The 22983-nt window shown below is 45.4% G+C and overlaps 1 protein-coding gene across 1 annotated transcript in view; it reads right to left on the bottom strand.

The window, feature by feature from the left end:
- The window catches only part of NIPAL1 (NIPA like domain containing 1), a 34714-nt gene extending 33303 nt beyond the window's left edge, over nt 1-1411 (bottom strand). The window contains exon 1 of the mRNA XM_054028874.1: nt 1327-1411. Within this exon, the coding sequence (XP_053884849.1) occupies nt 1327-1372 (46 nt within the window). The 5' untranslated portion in view covers nt 1373-1411. The remainder of the gene's footprint in view (nt 1-1326) is intronic.
- Nucleotides 1412-22983: the final 21572 nt, after the last annotated feature.

The raw sequence follows: 22983 nt of genomic DNA, 5'->3' as shown, positions 1-22983 counted from the left end.
TAAGTTACTGCCCAATACAGCAGAGCCTATTAAGTATATTTTAGTTCAGTAAAATAATTCTCTCCTCCAGAAGTTTTGGGAGTTTGGTCCAAGGATAGTAAGATCAGGCCCTAAGATATTAAATAAAATTATATGTTCCATATTTGTAGAAATTGTACTGTATCAGTGGATACTTTCACCCAATCTCATGTCAATTGAGCCAATAGACAATGTCACCCTCTTGGTGCTTTAATACACAGAGAGCAGATTTGTGAAAGTGACATTCTTACAGTCATCTTCTAGGGAAGAACTTCACTTTAATGTATTTATGATTGTATTGCAGCAGCAACCAAAAGTCCCACTCAGGATCAGAGACCTAGGGTGCTAACTACTCCTCTCTCTGTGCTAACTACTGGTGTGTGTGTGTGTGTGTGTGTGTGTGTGTGTGTGTGTGTGTGTGTGTGTGTGTGTGTGTGTGTGTGTGTGTGTGTGTGTGTGTGTGTGTGTGTGTGTGTGTGTGTGTGTGTGTGTGTGTGTGTGTGTGTGTGTGTGTGTGTGTGTACATTGAGGAGAATCTATTTAAATTATGTAAAAAGCAACAGAGGGTCCTGTGGCACCTTTGAGACTAACAGAAGTATTGGGAGCATAAGCTTTCATGGGTAAGAACCTCACTTCTTCAGATGCAAGAAGTGAGGTTCTTACCCACAAAAGCTTATGCTCCCAATACTTCTGTTAGTCTCAAAGGTGCCACAGGACCCTCTGTTGCTTTTTACAGATTCAGACTAACAGGGCTACCCCTCTGATACTTGTTTAAATTATGTGACTACTGCAAAAACAGCTGAGAGGTAAGCCTCAAATTAGCTACTCTTGATTTCTCCACGCACAGTTTTTGCACCAGTAACTCCCGTGGGCACAGACTGTATCACTGAGAGTGTTTATAGTGGTATGCCTTGCTTACTGAATGTAGAGGCAGGATCTTTCTCAATCCGCCCCACTACATTTGCTGGCTGCTCTGTTCCCGGGAAAGTCGCACCAGCATCAGTACGCTACTGCTGTGGAGATACAGATCCCAGGGCGGGCCCCACTCCGCGCAGCAGCGCCTCTTCCTGGCTGTCCGCGCTCTTCTCCCCATCGCCTCCCCACAGGCTGCTCTCTCCCGAGACAGCCCGCCCGCCCGCCGCCTCCCCAGCCATCTGCCCGCTCAGGGCGCCCCTCTGCCCTCCCTCAGGCCAGTGCCACCCGGGCGCGCCCTCCTCCCCGGGCCACCAGCCAGAGACACCCCAGCCCCTCTCGGCCCTTCACTGCGCCCCGCTCCCAAGCTACAGCCCCCGGGCGGGTGTGACTGACCTGCGCGGCAGGGCTCCCGGGCTGGTACCATCACGGGCTCCCCCATGCCGCTGGGCTCTCACCGAGTGCTGGGCGCAGCGTCTCCTCACAGCCTCATCCCGGCCGCCCCGCCCGGCGCTGCACCGGCAACCGCCCCCCACCTCCCTCAGCCACTCCCAGCTCAGGTGCGGAGGCTGCGACCGGGGCCGGCGCCAGCACCCTACCCCTGCCGGCCTCATTGTGGTGTCACAGTGACGGGACCGTGAGGAATCCAGGGCAAAGGGGAGCTTGCACTGAGGGCAATTTCCCGTCACCGCAGGGTTGTAGGAGGAGAGGGGCAAATGCTGGCGCCTTTCCCCGCTCAGGCGGGAGCGTGGGTTGTTTGGGAGGGGTCCCGAGGTGGACACACAGTTTGGTCCCAGGCCCCAGCTTGAGCGGGATGTTCTTACCTGACCTGAGTTCCTCACACCGCCCCCTCTATCAGCAATGGGCAGGCTTCCAACGGGGTGAGGCCCCAATTTACAATCCCTCAAAGCCCCGCGGAAATTCGAGCCCCACGGAAAGCAATGGACGTTTTGCCCTTGACATCTGTGTGGCCAGGATTTCACCCCAGGGCTTGCTATTGCTGGTTTCAGGTCTGATGCCACTTTCAAGGAGAGTGGGTGGCCAAATCATTAGGATTCCAGTAGCGGATTTTAGACTGATAACCTTAAATTTCATGTAAGTGTAAGCAGGGGACTGGTCCTGCTATTGTGGGGAACTTCCCTGGCTTATACACTACCCCAGTGCAATGATCTAGCGAAAGGGCTCCCCTTCCACTCTTCGGTGTGACAGAGTCCTCAAAACCCCAACAAATCTGGGCCCAGGATTCCTGGGGGCTTGACCCCCAACTTTGTCATGGTCACTTAGGGCAGGGGCTAGGGTGTCCCCACTCCAGGGTGCTCTCTCCGCATTGGACACTTCCCTGGCCCTGGATCATTACATATAGTTCAAAGCAAATACAATTTATTAAACAGCAATCTATTTTTAAAAATAAGGAAAAAATGGGAAAGGTAAAAAGAAAATGCATAACCCTGCTCTGTGGTTCAGGGACATCACAACCAGCATCTCTGGAATGTAAGGGAAGTTCACAGTCTGTTCTTCACACATTCCAGGCCTCCATCTCAAGCCCTGGCTGTGCTGCAGGGATGCTGCCGGTCAGTCACTTGCTCTGGCGGTGGCCGCATGCATTCAGGCTCTAGCTAACAGGACCCTTTTTCTCAGCATCAGCCCCCCCTGTCAGGGTTACGATCCCCCTCCACGTCTGGCCTGCAAGGCTCTTGGCTGGGGGCATCTCCCTGCACTGGGCCTGCTGCCCAGGGTCCCCGCCCCTCTCCCCAGCTGCTCACCGCACCTGGCTCCGGACTGCTCCAGCCTCAGCTCCACTCTGCCTCAGCACTGCTGCTGCTCTGGCTCCAGCCCTCTGGGCTGCTTTTTCTGGCCCCTCTGGCTCTGGTTGCTGCAGTTCTCCTCCCAGCACAGGGCTGCTTCTGTGGCTCTTCTCCCAGCACAGATGTATTTCCTGGGCTGCTTCTCTGATCCTCTGGCTGACGTAGCCCTGCTCTCCAGCTCAGCTTGGGCTCCTGCTCTCTACTTAGCTCCGGCTGGCCCCACTCTGTCCCAGGCAGTTCCAGCTCACATGGAGAATGGGACCCCCCTGGTCTCTGACTTCCTCATTAGCCTGCCCACCCTGTCAATCAGGCTAACCTGGAGCATTGGCCTCTCCCCATTGTTCCTGGAGACTGTCAGTCTCAGGGTCCTGATTTTTCATCCACCCTTCCCCTTTTGGTACTGGAAGCTAGCCAACCAAAAAAAAAAACCCCAAACCACTGAGTTTTAGTAAGGGGCTAACAATCCCCTTACATAAGTCATTATGAAACCTAAGCCTCACATGGGATAGAACACATGAGGGTACAGCAAGCATGCAGAAAGAGGGCCTGCGGGCCTCTGGGACACCAAATAAAGAGTCTGTGTTCTGGCTCTGCACAGACTGGTACCACAGGCCTTGGTGGGATTAAGACTGGAGAGGGACTTTAGTTTCCACAAAACATCCCCCACAACTGGCATGGAGAGGCTGTAGCTGCATTGGCTGTAACAGTAATAACATGGGAGGTGTGCTGCAGCCTTGGGTCCTGCCTCTCTGTTGGGGTGTGTGGCTTGATTACTCAGGCTCTATGCAGGTGAAATTCTTCACCCCAAAGGAATTTTCAGCACATGCCAATGAGCAAAATGGGTGCAGCATGTACACACCCTGAGTGTGAGTCACTGTCTTTATTCTCGCTGTATGTAATCATAAGACGATATTAGCTTTGTTCCCTAATGGTTTCAGAACAGAAGTCCAAATCTTGTTTTTCTTGTTTTGAACTGATGAAAGTGAAGTCAAATTTATTTGTGTCACTGAGGGCACGTCTACACTGGCAAAGTTACAGCGGCCACAGTTACAATGCTGCTCAGAGAGTGCAGAAGGAAAACCACTGTTCTGAGTTCACACTGACAGCTGCCTGCACAATAGCGTGTTCACACTTGCGGTGCTATTTGGAGTGGTGCACTCTGGGTAGTTATCCCGAGACCACCTCTTTCTCTTTTGTCGCTAAGACTTGTGGGAAGGCGGAGGGGGTTGCGGAGCATCCTTGGTCCAGTCCCAATGCCACGTGATGCATTGCATCACATTCTAGCAAACCCTGTGCTTCCTAGAATACTCAAGGAGCTGATAGAGGAGATATCTGAGCCTCTTAGCTATTATCTTTGGAAAGTCATGGGAGACGCTCATCTTGGTAGTTTTAGTTCTATAACTTCAAAATAAGTCCTCCTAAAAGATATAGTTGGCATGCAAGAACAAAAATAAATTCACTTCCCCAAAATAGTAAAGGAAGCTGTTGTAGCTAAGACAAAAAAATCTCTCTCTAACTTTGAAACCAGAAACAAGCATTCTTGACAGTGTATTAACATGTACATCAAAAAATTTTTAGGCTCTGATCTGTCAGTAAGTTCTGCATAGGGAGAGCTCCTCATTGCAAGAGCAGGATCAGAGTCCGGAGGAGCTACGTAGTGACATCCTCTTTAGACTCTTACCATATAAACCACCCAATGTGCTGCTCCTTCAGCAGCCCAGGGAGAATAGGTTATTTTTAGTTACAGAATTGAATGTTTTATCTATGTTATATAGTATCTTTATCTTTGGATCAGTTGTCCCTTGTGTTTATTAAGCCACACAGAAGCAGCTGTAACAATAATTTCAAACTTTTCTGTCTCTAAGAAAAAAATCCTATGAATACAAATCCATAACTAAAAATCCAGAGCTACAGAAAGACATAATTAATGTTAACAAATTATTTTAGGACATATAGTATATGGTATTATCATGCAAAGGTGTGTGTGAGTAAGTGTATTTGTGATTCTATATGTACTGTACTTGTGACGGACTTTGGAACTATTCAAGAAGAAAAGTGCCATATAATAGTGATTTATTAACTGTGTTATAATTTTATATATTTTGTGCCAGAGCAACTGGTATAAATTGTTGTAGCTCCATTTACTTCAGTATGTAACCCTTCTGCACATCTAAGTTGGCAGCAACAAGGGCCGGGTTCTGTATCTAGGGGTTCCATTTCAATAATGCAATGCAAAACCGGCTCGAGCCCCCACCCAGTGACCTGGGACAATTACATACCACCCCCTGGGCGCCTCTAAGAGGCAATACTTCCCCTCTTGCAAGCACAGAGTCTGAGTGTAGCAGAAAATGTTTAATAACATGAGGTAAACGACATCAGCATTAAATGGGAAAAAACACCACAAACAGGATTCCTAACACAAACCATGAGCAAAAGACCCACCCCAGCAAATTGGGCTGTGTCCTTTCCCTTTGGTTCTTGTATCCAGCAACCCAAAAATCACACAGAGTCCCCAAAGTCCAACACCCCCAAAGTCTCTTGGGCCCAGCAACCACCCAAAGTCCCAAAAGTCCAACAACCCCCAAAGTCTCTGTCCCTGGTCAGTGCAGCCCCAGAGTAAAAGGGGGGGCACACAGGGTGTTAAGGGGCACCTTACGTGATCCGAGGCCGACCGACCGTCTCTCCGTGGGGTTCCGCCGCAGCCTTCACCACAAGCCAGTCCACTTCCTGCCGTCCCACAAACTGCTCTGCTCTACGAGCTGCTCCACAAGCTGCTCCACTCCGCTCTGCTCACCAACCTGTGAGCCGCTCCAGCCGTCCCTGCAAATGGCTCCGCTCCGCTCACCAACCTGTGAGCCACTCCAGACATCTCTGCAAACAGCTCTGCTTGCCGTTCCTTGGGCCACTCCAACCATCCCCGCAAGGCTCCACACTGCTGGCTGCTCCTCCAGCCGTCTCCGCAAACTGCTCCACCAGCCGCTTAGCAACATAGCTTCAGGCTCCCGCACTAGTTAACACAGCACTCAGTGATCTCAGCTCTTAGTAACTTTACCCCTGCTAACAGGGTAACAACACTTTATTCCTCCTGCCCCAATAACAGAGAAACTGGGGATCCCACCCCATCCAAAGTAACCACTATCAGTTGCTGTTGTCTCATGCCACACCCACCATAATTCACCACCAGATGTCAGGGTAGAGCTCATCCTGACTCTGCTTGAATTGACCTCCAGGAGGTGTCCCACAGTGCTCCGCTGTGACCGCTCTGGAGAGCACTTTCAACTCCACTACACTTCAGCCAGGTACACAGGAAACAACTGCGATGTGTATTCACCAGAAGTGCCATCCCTGTTAAAATTCCGGGAACTTTTGAATTTTCATTTCCTGTTTGATCGGTGTGAAGAGTTTGTCAGCACAGCTGACAAGGGATGCTCAAGGCCCCAAACGCGCTCCAGCATGGAGCACACAGGAGGTAATGGATCTTATTGCTGTGTGGGGAGAAGAGTCTGTGCAGGCAGAGCTCCGAATCGGCAGAAGAAAAGCTAACATCTATGCCAAAATCGTGCAGGGCATGGGAGAGAAGAGCTACACCAGGGACACACAGCAATTCCACGTGAAAATAAAGGAGCTTCGGCAAGCGTACAAGGGAGGCGAACAGTCACTCTAGTTCTGCCCCACAGACATACCGCTTCTATGAGGAGCTGCATACGATTCTCGGCAGTGACCCCACCACTACCCAAAAACGCTCCATGAATACCTCCCAGGAGCCCCGGGTGACCTCAGGCAACAAAGTGGAGGACATTGTTGACGAGGAGGAGGAGAATGCATGGCAGGCAAGTGGAAGATCCATTCTTCCTGACAGCCAAGAACTTTTTTTAACTCTGGAGCCCATCCCCTCACAGGACCAATTGTCGGCAGAGCGTGATGCCAGGGATGGCACTTCTGGTGAATACACATTTTCAGTCAAACTGTAGGGGTTACATGTTACTATTTTTAATGTTGAATCTGAATTAAAAAATTGGGATAGAAGTTATTGGCGGCCACTGCAGCTAAGCAGAGGGTGCTCTCCAAAAAAGACTGTTTATATGCCTGGGGATGGCCCGGGAATCCTCCCTCGAGATCTCTAGGAAGCTTTCATGGAGGTACTCTGCAATCCTTTGCAGAAGGTTTCTGGGAAGAGCTGCCTTATTTCGTCCACCACGGTAGGACACTTTCCTGCGCCACTCCAGTATTAACTCTTCTGGCATCATTGCAACACACAGCATTGCAGCATAAGGATCAGATCTGTACCCAGACACTTGCAGCATCTGCTCCCTTGCTGCCTCTGTTACTCTCAGGAGAGTGATATCGCATATGGTCACCTAGGGGAAACATGGGAAGTTTTAAATGCTAGCCCTTAAACCGCAAGCAATTCGATACATAATCCACCCCTGTTTGGTGAATTCTGGGTCACACAACCACACTTTCCCGAATGTGCCATGGTTGTGGTTGGAAGGAATCACTGTGTATTGCAGCCAGCATTTAAAAAATAAAGGGGGTATGTGACGCTTCCTGTTCGTCTCTCTTGGACCCCAACCCCGTGCCGCTTTTGTAACAATCAAACTATTTTTGGGGCTTTACGCTGGTGCCTGTCCTCAAGTACCATCCAGGTTGCTATAGGAAAGGGGGTTGTGCTGAGGTTGCAACCATTGATCCCAAGGATGTCTTAACAAAAGCTGCAGCATAAGACCTCTCGCCCATGCCTCATGGCCTGACTCACCATGGCTGGAGCAGCAAACCAATTCTCGCAGTAGCCTGCGGTTCTGCTTACATTGTAGCTTGCAGGGAAGTGCATTAAGGGGTGTTTCTTTTATAAAAAGATTTTACCTTGCACCAGAAACAATATACACACTGTCAATGCTACCCTTGTACTTTGTATTCTTTGCAGCTGAAACCTTGTCCATAGGTGCATCCTCCACACTGGGTCAGAGACATTCCCAGATTAGAAGGCGGAAAAAGAAGTCTCGGGAGGACATGTTTAATGAGTTTATGCGTGCCTCTGTGACTGACAAGTCAGAGCTCAGCGCATGGAGGATTGCACTGTCGGAGAACCTGCACAATGACCGCGAGGACAGAAGAACATGTAGGGAACACGAGTGTGACACGCAGGACGAGATGATGCAGATTATGAGGGAGCAAACAGACATGTTGAGGCATCTGGCTGAAGTCCAAGAAAGGCAGCTGGACACTGGTGTCCCGCTGCAGCTTATGCTGAACCTGCTGCCATCATTGCCAAGTTCCACATCCTCCTCTCCCAGACATCCTAGGATGCGGGGGCAGGGGGTGGCGGGGAGGGGAGAGAAGGAAATCCGGTATCCCTTGCACTCAACTCCAGGGGCGGGTACAAGGACCAGAAGGCACCCATTCTCACACCTTTGATTGTTATTGCAGTGCAATTGTAAGCAAGCTGTCCTTGTTTCTCCCCCCACACACAAGTGTTATCAGCTCTTTTGCCCCAAGTTATCTTACTTTTCTTTCTCAGTGTTTGTGAGCATAATAAAAATTAACAGATTGAGGAGAAAAGGCTCTTTATTCATTCAGTACACAGCTGTTAGCAGGGATAAAGTTTACAGGGGAGTACATGCAATGAAGGGGACAAGCTAGGTAAGGAACAACACATAAATGTCACATTACTGTGGGTCATTGATGAAACTAGTTTTCAAAACCTCATGGAGAAGCAACGAGCCTTGATGTGCTCTTCTTTTTGCCTTGGTGTCTGGCTGCTCCAAAGTGGCTGCCAGGAGATCTGCCTCCATCTCCCACCCCGCCGGAAACTTTTCTCCCTTTGTTTCACAGCTATTATGGAGCATACAGCAAGCAGCAACAACAATGGGGATATTGCTTTCACTGAGGTCTAACCTAGTAAGCAAACTATGCCAGTGGGCTTTTAAACTCCAAAGGCACATTCCACTACCATTCTGCTCTTGCTCCACCTATGGTAGAAACGCTCCTTCTGCTGTCCAGGCTTCCTGTGTATGGTTTCATGAGCCATGGGAGCAAGGGGTAGGCTGGGTCTCCTAGGACCACGATTGGCATTTCAACGTCACCAACGGTTATTTTGCACTTTGAAAAGAAAGTTCCTGCTTGCAGCTTTCTGAAGAGACCGGAGTTCCTAAAGATGCGCACGCCATGCACTTTTCCCGACCATCCCATGTTGCTGTCGGCGAAACAGCCCCTGTGACCCACCAGTGCTTGCAACACCATTAAGAAGTACCCTTTTGATTTATGTACTCTTTGGCAAGGTGGTCTGGTGCCAAGATAGGGATATGCGTTCTATCACCCCACTGCAGTTAGGGAACCCCATTGTGGCAAAACCATCCACTATGTCCTGCACGTTTCCCAGAGTCACTGCCCTTCTTAACAGAAGTCTATTGATTGCCCTGGCAACTTGATCACAGCAGATCCCACTGTAGATTTACCCACTTCAAATTGATTATTGATTCCCCACTGGTAGCAGTCTGGCATTGCAAGCTTCCATAGAGCTATCACCCCTTGCTTCCCAACTATCAGAGCAGCTCTCATTTTAGTATCGCTGTGCTTCAGAACTGGGGAAAGCTCTTCACGCAGTTCCATGAAAGTGGCCTTGCACATTCGAAAGTTCTGCACCCACTGCTCATCATCCCATAGCTGCATAACTATGTGGCCCCTCCAGTCAGTGCTTGTTTCCTGGGCCCAGAAGTGGCGCTCCACCACGTCAAGGTGATGCGCAACTGTCACCAGAATCTGCAAGTTGCTCTGCTCCATGGCTTCCAGCAGGGCTGCTTGCATGGCATTACCCTATTCTGCACGGCGGCTCCTGCTTCAGCTGAGCAAATACTGCCAGATAAGGCGTGAGGTGTTTGTAATGCTCACAACAACAGTGTACAGCTGAGCAGCGTCCATGCTTGCCGTGCTATGGCGTCGGCATGGGTAACCCAGGCTGAGGAAAAAAGGTGCGAAAAAGGCTTGGTTTGTTTGCTGCTGATTTCAGGGAGGGAGGTAAGTGCATCGTGGGAAGCTAATGCCATGTTCCTATAAGCACCTGTGCAAATGTTTTGGTCCCATGAGGCATTGCAAGACCAACCCAACATTTCTCTTGACTCCAGACACTGTGGGCTAGCTATCCACAGTGCAGCGCTCCGTGAGTTGATGCAAGCCCTGCTCATGAGGATGCGTGCCGCCGATACAATGTGCATAGTGGGGACATGCAGAATTGACTTGCTTAAATCGGATGCTCGATGTCAACTTAAATAAAATCGACCTTATTTTGTAGTGTAGACATACCCTCAGTGACTTCATTTGTATTACTTTTACTTCACTAACTGTTGTGTATCTAAAAATCATCTGTCTTTCTTTTGAAATCTGATGATTTCCTTTGCTCAATGGCTTTTGTTGCCTTTTCAATCTTAACTTTTCCTTTTATTTATAAATATATCACCACAAACCTAATGTATTTTTCTACACTAAAAACAATTTGCCATTGAACAAAATCTGGGTTTTGGTTTCTATCAGTTGTGAACATTTTAACTAAACAAGCCTTCCAGGACTTCTTTGCTTCATCATATAAAAGGCAATTAACATTTTTATTCCATTAACTGAGAATTTCTCTCTCTCCCTGTCATAAACAGAACATCTTTTGGGCATATATTATTATGCAGTCTTTCAGATTATCACACACTATTTCTCAAATAATGCAATATAATATCATACAATTTTTCTACAATTTTCTACTACTATTTTAACACAGAGAATGAAGGATGGATTCCTGGCAAGTCAAAGAGATTCCCAAGGCTATTTTAGCTAGAGTATATATTCTTTCGCATATCCTCACTGATATCAACATCATATATGGTGATTATCTTTCAAATAAAGATGATTAATCTTACTGGAATCTATCCTGATTGTCTAAAGGCTTGGACATGATTATTCAATGCAATCAACCTAGAAAGTTAAATATAGTAGTAATGAGATTAAGTTCCATGATCCTTTACTAAATTAAAGCTTCTTTAAGGTAAAGTCATATAAATTAAAAATATACTGAAATAATTTTGTCCGATGTTACTGCAGACCCAAGTTTTAATTACAGTAACTTTGCTGAAAGACGGAAATTTAGAATTACAGTACGGTTTCCCCTTTTGACCTAAGTGGCCAGGGGCGGTGAGTTCTATATACCCGTGGTGTCTGGGCTCCACCAATATTCAGGGCCCAGGGGCCCGACTCCACCAATGTTTGGGGCCGGGTCTCTCCCCCCGGCCCTGCCCCCGCCTGCAGCACCCACTCGCCTCCCCTGGTCCCTATTTGCTGCCCCCGCTCACCTCCCCCAGCCCCTGGAGCCTGCAGCTCATGCTGACTCTACTCTGCCGGCTCCCGGCATCAACTGCTGCCACAGGGTCCTAGTGCCCCCCATTCACTAACGGCAGGGCAGGCTGCCCTTACCCTGCCATTCTGCCCTAGCCCTGAGCCTCTCGAATGCCCCAAACTCCTCAACCCCAGCCAGAGCCCTCATCCCCCCGCACCCTAATCCTCTGCCCCAACCCTGAGCCCCCTTCTGCATCATGAACCCCTCATCCTCAGCCCCACAGCCCCACAGCCCTCACTCCACACCCCAAACCTCTGCCCTAGCCCTGAGCCCCCTCCCACACTCCAAACCCCTCATCCTCAGCCCCACAGCCCTCACCCCGCACCCCCTCCTGTCCCCAAACTCCCTCCCAGAGCCTGCACCCCCTCCCTTAACACCCCCCCCAAACTCCCCAAACTCCCTCCTGCTACCAAACTCCCTCCCAGAACCTGCACCCCTCACCCCCTTCTACACCCCCACCCCAGACCAGAGCCTGCACCCAAATCTGTTCCAGAGCCTGCACCCCTCACCCCTTCCTGCACACCCACCCCCTGCCCCAGCCCAGAGCCTGTACCCAAACTCCCTCCCAGAGCCTGCACCTCTCATCCCCTCCTGCACACCCACCCCCTGCCCCGGCCCGAAGCCTGCACCCAGCACCCAAACTCCATCCCAGAGCCTGCACCCTGCACCCCTCCTGCACCCTAATCCCCAGCCCATGGCCTGCACCCCTAAGGTGACCAGACATCCAGATATTTCGGTGTCTGTCCCACGTCCCGACCGATCTTTGGTCGGAACGCAATTTGTCCCGATATCCGCTGGCAGCACTGGTTTTTTTTTTGTTTTTTGTTTTGCTCTGCCGGTGGGCACCTCCTCCCCCACCCCCCGTGTGTCCCGATATTTTCTTCCCCTCATCTGGTCACCCTATGAACCCCAGACCTCCTCCCCCCACCCAAAATCTCTCCCAGAGCCTTAGGCAGATGGGGGGCGGAGTGGGGGGGTGGGGGGGTTCTGGGCACCACCAAAATTTCTACAAACCTGCCACCCATGTAAGTGGCTACTCAAAGTTCAGGGCCCTGTGGATGTTCCAGTTGGAAGTAGAAATTGATAGAGTCAGGTATTTTCTTTAATAGTTTTGTTTATTTACAAAGAATATTCAGAGTCCTGTGTCTCTGAACACAGAAGGAATCAAATAGCAGGAAACAACTTTTTGTGCGCACAAAACTGTGAGCACTCTCTTCAGCCTGCACTCCTAATGCAAAAACAACCATCCAGGTTTCTTCCAGGGTCAGCCACTGTGCATTCAACTACTCCTTTTCGCTATTTCTCTCACAGCTATGTCTACACTAAAAACACTGCAGTGGCACAGTTGCAACTGCACCACTGTAGTGCTTCACTGTAGACAGTGCAGTGATAGGAGGGGTTCTCCCATCACTGTATTTAATCCAGCTCTTCAAGAGTTGGTAGCTAGGTTGGAGGAAGAATTCTTCCGTTGATCTATACTGGGAGTTAGGTTGGCTTAATTATGTTGCTCAAGGATGTGAATTTTTCACATCCCAGAGCCATGTAGCTAGGTCAACCTAACTTATCAGTGTAGACCAGGGGTCCTCAAACTGAAGGTTGGGACCCTTGAGGGGGTCACGAGTTTATTACATGGGGGGTTGCGAGCTGTCAGCCTCCACGCCAAACCCCGCTTTGCCTCCAACATTTATAATAGTATTCAATATATTAAAAAATGTTTTTAATTTATAAGGGGGGGTCACACTCAGAGGCTTGCTATGTGAAAGGAGGCACCAGAACAAAAGTTTGAGAACCACCGGTGTAGACCACCCCTCAGTGTTTCTTGTCTGTTCTCAGTTTGTTTATGTTCTGCCATCACCCACACCACATCTATCCAAAACAAATGTTCAAAGTTGCAGGAAATAAGGGGGAGGCCAGACATTTATTTAATGACAGGAGACACTGAGATTCAAAATGTTAAAGCTTTATAAACCGTTAACAGAAATTATCAACTTCATGTCAAAATATACAAGGTAAATATCCTAAAATCATACCTGTTTTCACTATTCATTTGTCCATTTGTAACAAGCCTTATTCAAAAGTCTAAATCACTGGATTTGTACTCTAATAGGTAAAATAAGAAAAATGCTGCTTGAGAACCTATCTTTAGATTTAGAAGATTATCAATAGAAATATTTTTTGTCTGTGTGTGTACGGTGAAATCAAGGGTTACTGACATTGATAAAAATTTAATCCTTCCAAGCCTATTTATCATTGTGTCTGAAGGAATTAATTTGCTTAAAACTACCATCTTTTGTATGTATTGTTACATGAATAAACTAATAATCAAATACACTTAATAGGTAGAGTAGTTTTAAAAGAAAAAACACTGTTTCAGTAACATTTATAGACTAACATAACCCAGCAATGTCCAGGAAATTCATGGCTGAAGTTACAATTAAAAACAGTGATGTTACATATACAAAATTTCAGATGTTTATGTATATTTTGGAAATCTTTGTGTTCAGATCCTCTTGTGATATTTGCAGAACTTCATAATTTCAGGAGATTGGAATTATGAGAACAGTCCCTCATTACATTTTATTCAATCTATTTCCTGTAAACATTACAAAATAAAAGAATTTTTTGAGACTCAGGCCTGTCTACACTAGGAAATTAGGTTGGGATAACTACGTCACTGAGGAGTATAATAAATCCACACCCAAACCAAACTAATTCTGGTGTAGACAGTGCTAGGTTGATGGCAGAATTTTCCTGTTAACCTTGCTACTGCCTCTCGGGGAGGTGGAGTACCTACACTGATGGTAGAAACTCTCCTGTTGGCATAGATAGCCTCTTCACTGAAACACAACAGCAGTATCCCTGCATTACGAACATAAGAATGGCCATACTGGGTCAAACCAAAGGTCCATCCAGCCCAGTATCCTGTCTGCCGACAGTGGCCAGTGCCAGGTGCCCCAGAGGGAGTGAACCTAACAGGTAATGATCAAGTGATCTCTCTCTTGCCATCCATCTCCACCCTCTGACAAACAGAGGCTAGGGACACCATTCCTTAACCCTCCTGGCTAATAGCCATTAATGGACTTAACCTCCATGAATTTATTTAGTTCCCTTTTAAACTCTGTTATAGTCCTAGCCTTCACAACCTCCTCAGGCAAGGAGTTCCACAGGTTGACTGTGTGCTGTGTGAAGAAGAACTTCCTTTTATTTGTTTTAAACCTGCTGCTCATTAAACTTCCTTTTATTTGTTTTATTTGTTGCTGCAGTGTTTTAAGTGTAGACAAGCCCTTAGCCTCCAAACCAATTCCTATGTGTAGCATCAGAGTGATGAGTAGGTGACAAGGGGTATTGTGAATGACGAACTGTAAGCCTCTGGAGACTATAATGGACTAAAAATGGCATGAAAGATGCTGGTTCTAGTTGAAATCAAGTGGCCTGCCTGAAAACTGAAGATGATGGATTGGTATGTGATACTGATAAAATACTGAAGCAGTTTTATCACAATCTGTGTAGAAAGAGACAACCACATTGACAATTTCAGTCCTCGAACGCCACTGATGAAAACCTTGCCAAAATGCCAGATGTTCACCTAGAAAAAGTCAGTGCTGTGCTCAACTCCATAAAAAAAGGGTAAATCCCTAGAGCCACTTTGAGTCATGGTTTAAACACTGACTGCTGGAAGATAGTACTAGAACTGGTCCAATTGTTCATTAAATGTCAGAAGGGCAATGATGTCCTTGCAATGTGGAGAGTGGTAACCAGTGCATTGCTTTATCGTGTCATGTGCATATAAGATGTCAAGAAGGTCATTACTGACTGACAGATTGTACAACTGGGTGCAAATCAATCAAGAGAACAAGGTGAGCTATTCTGTCATGGAATGTGCTCACAGTGGGTGTAGTGACACAGAAGAATTAAAAATATAATCACCCCTCTTATACCTCACCTTCATGGACTACAAGAAAGCCTTTAACTGTTCTCCAAGCATGGCAGAGACAAGGTGTGCCTACCACTTACATCAAGTTGCTTAATATTTATATTGATTTGTTAGTCCAGCTCAAAGTCATTCCAAATTGGAAGAAGAGTACAGAAGGGCCACATTATATTGGTTTGTGGCTGTATTAAAAGTCTTCAAAGAGTTTGACTGATCAGACAAGAGTCTAAACATTAACAGGAAATGATTGAACAATCTGCAATTTGCAGATAGTATTGTTCTATTAGCAAAGACTGCAGTTAGCTTCGAGATATACTCCCTGGGGTCAATGAGACAAGCAGGAAGATAGGTCTGCATATGAAACACAAGAGGACAAAGACCCATATCAAATATACCTGGTGCACAGATACCTAACATCTAAATATAAGGCAATGCAACAGAAGAAATGGGAGAGTATGTCTATCTGGGAGAAATGGTTTGCAGAGATAGTGACCAAGAAGTAGAAGTAGAAGGAATGAGCACAGGCTGCAGGTCATTCAGCAGACTAAAATAGTTTCTTATAGGAAGGATGCCACTTAGCTTGAAGCAGAAATTATACAACATCTGCATTTGTCTGTTGTCACCTATGGTGCAGAAACTCATATGATGACTTCGAAAATGGAAAAATCTCTTAGAGACAAGCCAAAGAAGAATGGAGCAGGTGCTGCTGGATATCATGTTGAAAGGCAGGGGTATCAGCATGTGGATTTGGCAACAGAAAAAAATTGTCATCTATGTGAAGAAAAGGAAATGGTAGTTCGTTGGCCATGTTGCAAGGTGGGCAGGCAAAAGATGGTCCAAAAAACTTTTAGGAATGGATTAGCTGAGGGGCTGGAGTAGAATATATTTTATGACTATTAATTACAGTGCAATTCAAATAAAATGAGAATCATCCTGAAGCCTTTTGAAAGTGCACATTATATCTTGTTTGCTGTCAGGATCCTAGCAAGGGCACTTAGGATGAAGGGTCAGAGCAGGGGCAAACCTGAGACTGGGAGTACTGGCAGCATTCTTAGTCTGGTTCCAGGCTGGGGTCAATACCAAGGCTCAGAGTCCAAGTCAGGAGGCATAGTCCAAATCAATCCAAGATCATAGCAGCTACAGGAAATCCATACTTTTACCTGGACACTTTCTGGAACACCCATTGTGTTTATGTACGGCAGGAAACGAATCAAGAGCCATGAGGCTGCTGCCTGTCAAACTCCTTGAGGCAGGACTTCCTATGATTTGTCTCCACAGCGGGTCATGAGCAGTGAAGCACAAGGTGGTTACAGTTACTGCTGGGTGTCAGCTACCTGGCAGCTCTGCTCTAGACCCATGAGGCCTTAAATTTAACTACTGCTCTCATTTAGTCAGACAAAAATTCCAATAATTCAATAGAACCCTTTATGGTATGTGTGCTGAAAGTGTTTTTATGTGAATTACAAATACACTTTAGTTGTCTTAAAATGGACTAAACCCTGCAGACGTTATTCAGTCAAAATTGCCATTTGACTTTAAATGGAATTTTTTCCTGACTAAGGAATGAAGGAATTAGCTAGTATTACTGAGTTCTGTTCTATATCTTATGTACAAATGCAGTGCTACAAATTACAAAATCATCTTTATTAACCCTTATTTTTAGTAAGAGACAGTTTTGTTCGTGGCATAGATTCAAGTTTTCTGTGGTCATTCATTGAGTTCCCTGAATAAATAGATGAAAAATCCTTTAAGATGTGACTATCTCAGAGCTGAAAAATATGACTGCCTGTAGTATATCAATATTCCTGTTCTTGCTACAGATATTACCCTGGCCACCTTAACAAATCAATTGTGATTCTATAGACAATGCTTCTGAGGCTGCCTGTGTTTTAACTTTATGTTGTCTAATCTTGCTCAGAGAAGGCCTAAATGATATAAGGTTAAAAATGCTAGGAGCTGTGGGAGCCTTTACTACACTAGTGCTCCTACCATTGTTGGAACAGCACCAGCACTAGGAAAAGGTGGGAAATATTTGCAAAAAACAAACATACCTATAGTGTAGACAAGACCTAAGCATTTATCCACCTAGATAACAAAACAACAACATAGTAAATTTCTGATTTCCTTTGTGACTACAAAGCAGAGCCCTTCCTTTCAAAAACTAATGATTTATAAATAAATATGTATAGGCAGGGCTGGCTCCAGGGTTTTTGCCGTCCCAAGCGGCGCAAAAAAAAAAAAAAAAGCTGCGATCGCGATCTGCAGCGGCAATTCAGCAGGAGGTCCTTCGCTCCAAGTGGGAGTGAGGGACCGTCTGCCGAATTGCCGCCGAATAGCTGGACATGCCGCGCCTCTCCGGAGTGGCCGCCCCAAGCACCTGCTTGGCAAGCTGGTGCCTGGAGCCGGCCCTGTGTATAGGTATCATGTAAATGAGAGCTTGCAAATAGAGACAGCCTTAATAGGATTGAAAAGAATTATAAAGGAGCTGACAAAGCAAGATATGGAAATAGATTAAAGCAGGCCTAGTAAAACAATAATCCAGAGCTTCTATCTTCCTCCCATCAGTCAAGGTTACTTGATTCAAATACAAAACAATGTAAGAAATCCCTATGGGAAAATATTGACCCTTGTATAAACACTGGAACTAACTGAGCTTTCACTGATATTAATGGGATTTCTGATTTTGACTTAAAAGGGAGCAAAGCTGTACCTATTGTCAAGTCATTCAGCAAACATAGGGCTTGATCCTGCAAACCCTTACCCATAAGAGTTGGAGTTATCCCACTGACTACAATGGAAACACTCGTGAATAAAAATTACTCACTGGAGTAAGGGTTTGCAAGAACAGAACCACATGTTTTAAAGCAAATCTGATCCTTCCCTATCTCAGTTAAGATATAACCCCATTGGATTTTAGACGGAATTCAAAATTCCTCTACATAAAACATATAGATTTTGTCCACAGTACTTGTGGACCAACATGAAAACAACATGAAATTTGATATTTTTAGTAATAAAATACCACGTTATATAATATGGGCACAGAAGCCGTTAAATAAAAGATTCAAGAAAAATCATTAAACTTGATACAAGTTGAATTTTCAGTCTTGCTGAAACAACAATAAATTATGTCCTGAAAAATATGCCCAAATTTGGCATATGATTTGCATCTGATTTCATTTGATATTTTGGATGCCTTTTGTGAATCTGCATATTTGGGTATAACGTTAGCTATGACTTTACTGGGTTTCTAATATGTGGTGTTTTGTTTTGTTTGTTTTTAATAGCTACAATGTTCTCGTAAATGCAGTATTGTAGCCGTGTCGGTTTCAGGATATTACAGAGACAAAGTGGGTGAGAATAATATTTTATTGAACCAACTTCTGTTGGTGAGAGAGACAAGCTTTTGAGCTACACAGAGCTCTTCCTCAGGTATGGGAAAGTTATTCAGAGCATCACAGTTACATACAAAATCAAACAGATAGTTTAGCATAATACTCCTGGGAGCATTCTGCACCAAAATATTAAAAATTCTGTGCCCAATATTTTAAAATTCTGCATATTTTATTTGTCAAAATAACACAATATAATCATACCAGTTTGAATTATTTTGGTAATTTATTTCAAAATACCTTTCAGCAAGTATGTCAATAACAATAAAGACAACAAAATAGATTCCCCCAGAAGTAGAGAGTTAAAGAAATCCCTACGACAACCCAGTTTCTGTTTCTCTGTTCTGTTTTTGTTGGGCGCCTCAGTCTGGGTATGTCATGCATTCCTGCTGGGCGCATCTTGGGGGAAAACTCTGCCTTTCTGGTCTCAGACACACACCCCCAGAGCCCAGCTTCGGGAAACCCCCCACCCAGACACCTGTACCCCCATCCCTCAGAACCCAGCTGCAGGATCCCCCCAGTGCAGACACCTGCATCCCCTCCCATCCAGAGTCCAGCTGTGGGGCACCCCCCAGCCCAGACATCCAGACCCCTCCCCCCAGAGCCCAGCTGTGGGGTGCCCACAAGTACACACACCCACACTTCCTACCCCCATAGTCCAGGGATCCAGAGAGAGAAACAGCTTGATGCTGGGTCCGGGGCTTGTATGGAGTTTCCTGCACACTGCCTCCTTCCTTCAAGGTGTGCTGAGAGCCGCAGCTGCCCAGAACCCTCCAGCTCTCCCTCCCCCTTCTACCAGCAGTGTCCTGTATTTGCGACCTGGAGAGCTGGGCTCTGCTTGGTCCAGCAGCCCCTAGTGGTGGCCAGCAGTTTGCGGCACCAATTCTGTGGAGAAAAAATGAAATTCTGTGCAAAACATTAATTCTGTGCAAATTCTGTATTGCACAGTGGCACAGAATTTTCCTAACAGTAGCGTGAGTAGTTAGCATATATTATAAGCGACCATTGAAAGTCACGTGGCCTGTTAGCACCCTGATAGAACCTGCTTCAATACAGAAATAAATCCCCCTCTGACCACACATCCCTAGTTGTCACCTACCACCCCACACTGCAACCCATACAGGGTATCATCAAACAACTACAACCCATACTCACTGGGAACCCCATTCTGAGAGAAATCTTTCCTGAACCCCCTCATCTGGCCTTCAAACAACCTTCCAACTCATAATCAGAAGCAAGCTCCCCACAGGGGAGTATATCTGTACTCGTGCTCCTTGAAGAGGGTAAACTATGGGCACATGAGTCCCATCACTGGTGCCGGTGCAGTTTGGAAATCCCATTCTTTTAAAGCCAGCAGTTACGTCAGGAATATCTTTTATGCCCACCACTTTGAGGTAAACCTGATTGCCTCAGAAACCTCTGCCACCACTTTACCTACAGTCAATTTTCCAACACCAAACTGGTTGGCAATGATGTGTAGCAGTCTGGGATAGCCAGCTTTGAGAGGATTACAGCAACCCACTTCTGGACCAGGATGATTGCCCTCACTCTGTCAGGTGCCTTTGTTGGGTCAGAAAATGCCACCAAAATGTCCACCAGCATTTCATCAAAGCTCTGCCTGTTTCCTGACACAGGAGTGATAGTTCAAGCAAAAAGTTATTCAAAAGGTGCCTCCTCCATGTTGCTGGCTCTGGTATCTGGGTGCACACAGATCAAAATGACAGCTCAGCACGATGCGTTGGTGGGCTGTTCAAACTTCCTTTGATGTGCTGGGTGGACAGTCAAGTTTTCCCACAGTGCAACATGGTCAAAGGGCTACAGCAGTCACATTTCAAGCTGGCATAGGGAGCCTGGAATCTGATCGGTTTGAGTTGGGTCTGTGTACTGCAGTGTGGATGTTAATGGCATATTGGGCTGCATTAGTAGGAGCATTGCCAACAGAGTGAGGTAAGTGATTATTCCCCTCTATTCAGCACTGATGAGGCCATATCTGGAGTATTGCATCCAGTTTTGGGTCTCCCACTACAGAAAGGATGTGTGCAAATTGGAGAGAGTCCAGCAGAGGGCAACAAAAATTATTAGGGTGTTGGGGCACATGACTTACGAGGACAGGCTGAGGGAACTGGGCTTTTTTAGTCTGCAGAAGAGAAGAGTGAGGGGGGATTTCATAGCAGCCTTCAACTGTCTGAAAGGGGATTCTAAAGAGGATGGAGCTAGACTGTTCTCATTGGTGACAGATGACAGAACAAGAAGCAATGGTCACAAGTTGCAGTGGGGGAGGTCTAGATTGGATATTAGGAAAAACGATTTCACTAGGAGGGTGGTGAAGCACTGGAATGGGTTACCTAGGGAGGTGGTGGAATCTCCATCCTTAGAGGTTTTTAAGGCCCGGCTTGATAAAGCCATGGCTGGGATGATTTAGTTGGTGTTGGTCCTGCTTTGACCAGGGGGTTGGACTAGATGCCTTCTGAGGTCTCTTCCAACCCTAATCTTCTATGATTCTATGATGCCAGAGCCCCAGGTTCGAGCCTGGATTAGAAAATTCTTAATGTAGTGTTAAGAATCAATGTAGATGCTCAAGTCCTGGGTTCTCTTACCCAGGCCCGATGACTCAAGTCCCACTTACACTGGAGTGTAGACTTACCCAAAGTGCCCTTGGGGAAATTGTGAATTGAGCCCTAAGGGAAGGACAGAAGGGAAACCTATGGCAAAGCTAGAATCTGAACCAAATCTCCTGCAATCTATCTCAGTGCCTTAACCACAAATCATACTTTCCTGTCAGCTTGTGATTAATTCTTTGCAGTTTTATGTTCTGACACAATTCTATATGAGTTTGTCTTTTTTCAAAACCTAAGGTAGAGCAAGGAGATTTCTACTAATAGCTTTTCTCTCTCTGATAGCTAAAATAATATTTTTTCTTAGAATTGGCAAGAAAGATGTTATAAACAATAACATTTTTAACTAGACATATATGAAACATTTTACAGGTATTTAAGCATCATGATGGGAACATTGTAGTCCCTTACAAAGCTGTATTAGTTTGGCTGAGAAGTTTCCAAATTGACTAAAACTGTAATTATTATTATTCTAGGCTATTTGAGAAAATATGAAAGAATAAACAGTAAACCATATCTATTCCAGTGAAAAACCCTAGTACAATAATAATGTATGAATCTGCAATAAAAGTAATACAAAAATATCACCAGACAATATTGCTATGTAACACTTTTCCAATATCTTCCTTAGTTTCAGAACAGGAATTGTTCAACAGTCTTTGTCAAATCCCATGCATATTCATAGTATTCATAAGCTTCTGCTCAGGTGTGGGATAATGGTGACTGTCACAGTCACTTTCATCTGTCTCTAAATCTCAAAATCCAGCACTAGGTCAAGGAAATCCTTGTTTAATGACCATGCCATTGTCTTGGAATAATACAGAGAAGTATCATTAGACTGCCCATTTAAGAAATTCAGCAATAAGGAAATTAATCTCCTGAAATGTTGGTTATGTTTGGATTTTCATTGTGGCTGTTTACATTCAGCGTGGAAATGCTGACAATTTAAAGGACTGCAATCATTACTAGGAGCAGATTACATTACCAAGGTAAGCATCCACAATAGCAAAGCACCTTATGACAACAGTAATATCAGTGTCTTCTTTTTCCCACTTAAGTATTCTTTTTAATTTGCTTTATTCTAGATTATCCTATTTTCTAGAGGGCAAAATCTAGAGATTTTGAAACAACACAGTATTTAATGTAATATAACTGAATATTTTGTATGTTGTTCTTCAATAATTAAAAATAAGCAAATAGACGTACTGGGCCAAATTAATCCTTGGTGTATCTCTATTGAAGTCACTACATCCCTGAAGTCAGTGTAGATACAGCAGGGGTAAATTTGGACCATTGTGCCAATAGGAAAGTGAGAACTGGCTAATGTAAAAAAGCACAGCAGATGGAGCTGCTAATCCTCCATTCATTACAGTTCTGTACACGAATAATGCTCTATTTTGTTTTCTTGCATCCTAAAGCTCTTGGCTTATCACTGGTAAAATAGTTTTAAAAAAACAGTAAGTGTTTGGATATTTAGCTGTTCTTCATAGCTCTCTTATCTTTTTAAAAAGAGAATACATAAAGTCAGATTATTTGTGAAATCCATTACATGATAATAATTGTGAAATATTTCTAAAGCAAAAGTTAATTTGCATTACTTTAAATTCAAAGTTCCTAAATATTATAATCTGCTGTTGTGGAATGGGCTAGAAGATAACGATCAGTATGATAGTTTGTGCTAATATGATATTTTAACAAAAATGGTGTAGCTAGAGAATAAGGGAAAGCTATCCATTAACCTAATTAATATAGTCCAAAATATTTTGCTTAACGTAACTTCAATAGGGGCAGGGATTTTGACCCACAAGTGCTCAATAGAAATACCATGCTCACAGATCAGACACATATGGGCAGACAGTTGTGTTGTCATTTCTACAGGACAATTTTGGGCTTCTGGGTTTAAAAATGTGGCCCTTAACTTCTGAAATTATCAAAA

This window comes from Malaclemys terrapin, chromosome 5 (genome assembly GCF_027887155.1).
Source record: "Malaclemys terrapin pileata isolate rMalTer1 chromosome 5, rMalTer1.hap1, whole genome shotgun sequence".
NCBI classification, from domain to species: domain Eukaryota; kingdom Metazoa; phylum Chordata; order Testudines; family Emydidae; genus Malaclemys; species Malaclemys terrapin.
Note: the sequence above shows the minus strand (reverse complement) of the source record. Positions and strands in the feature narration are given on the sequence as shown.